Below are 431 nucleotides of genomic sequence, written 5' to 3'. Positions count from 1 at the left end.
CCCCGCCCCGGGCCCCGGCCCGAGCCCCCGCCCGGCCGGGCGATGGAGTGTCACTACGAGGCGCTGGGGGTGCGGCGCGACGCCAGCGAGGAGGAGCTCAAGAAGGCCTATCGGAAGCTGGCCCTGAAATGGCACCCGGGTAACTGCTCCGCAACGGCCGTGGCCCCTCGCAGAAGCCTTGGCCCTCGTGACCTTTCTCAACCCTCTCCCTAGGGTAACTCCAGGGACCTGGCTGTGCCCGGAGCTGCCCGCTTGGTAACTCCCCTCGCCCTGGAAATCGGGCCGGCGCCCACCCGGCGCCCGGCCAGGTGGCCCCTGCGCAGTCCTGGCGATGAGCGTCCTCGGCTCCTCGGTGGACGCAGCCCTCCACCCCCAGGCTTCACTCGAGCCCCGAGCACCTCGTGCCTTCCTAGACGCCCCCCCCCCCCCCC

At 72.6% G+C, this 431-nt stretch overlaps 1 protein-coding gene across 2 annotated transcripts in view; it reads left to right on the top strand.

Moving 5' to 3' along the window:
* Window positions 1–6: 6 nt before the first annotated feature.
* Window positions 7–431, top strand: part of DNAJC21 (DnaJ heat shock protein family (Hsp40) member C21) — a 27,759-nt gene continuing 27,334 nt past the window's right edge. For both annotated transcript variants that reach the window (XM_007466830.1, XM_007466831.1), the window contains exon 1: window positions 7–139. In XM_007466830.1, the coding sequence (XP_007466892.1) occupies window positions 43–139 (97 nt within the window). In that variant the 5' untranslated portion in view covers window positions 7–42. The remainder of the gene's footprint in view (window positions 140–431) is intronic.

The sequence above is a fragment of the Lipotes vexillifer genome, unplaced genomic scaffold (genome assembly GCF_000442215.2).
Source record: "Lipotes vexillifer unplaced genomic scaffold, Lipotes_vexillifer_v1.1 scaffold647, whole genome shotgun sequence".
Lineage (NCBI taxonomy): Eukaryota > Metazoa > Chordata > Mammalia > Artiodactyla > Lipotidae > Lipotes > Lipotes vexillifer.
This window is presented reverse-complemented; position numbering and strand designations above follow the sequence as displayed.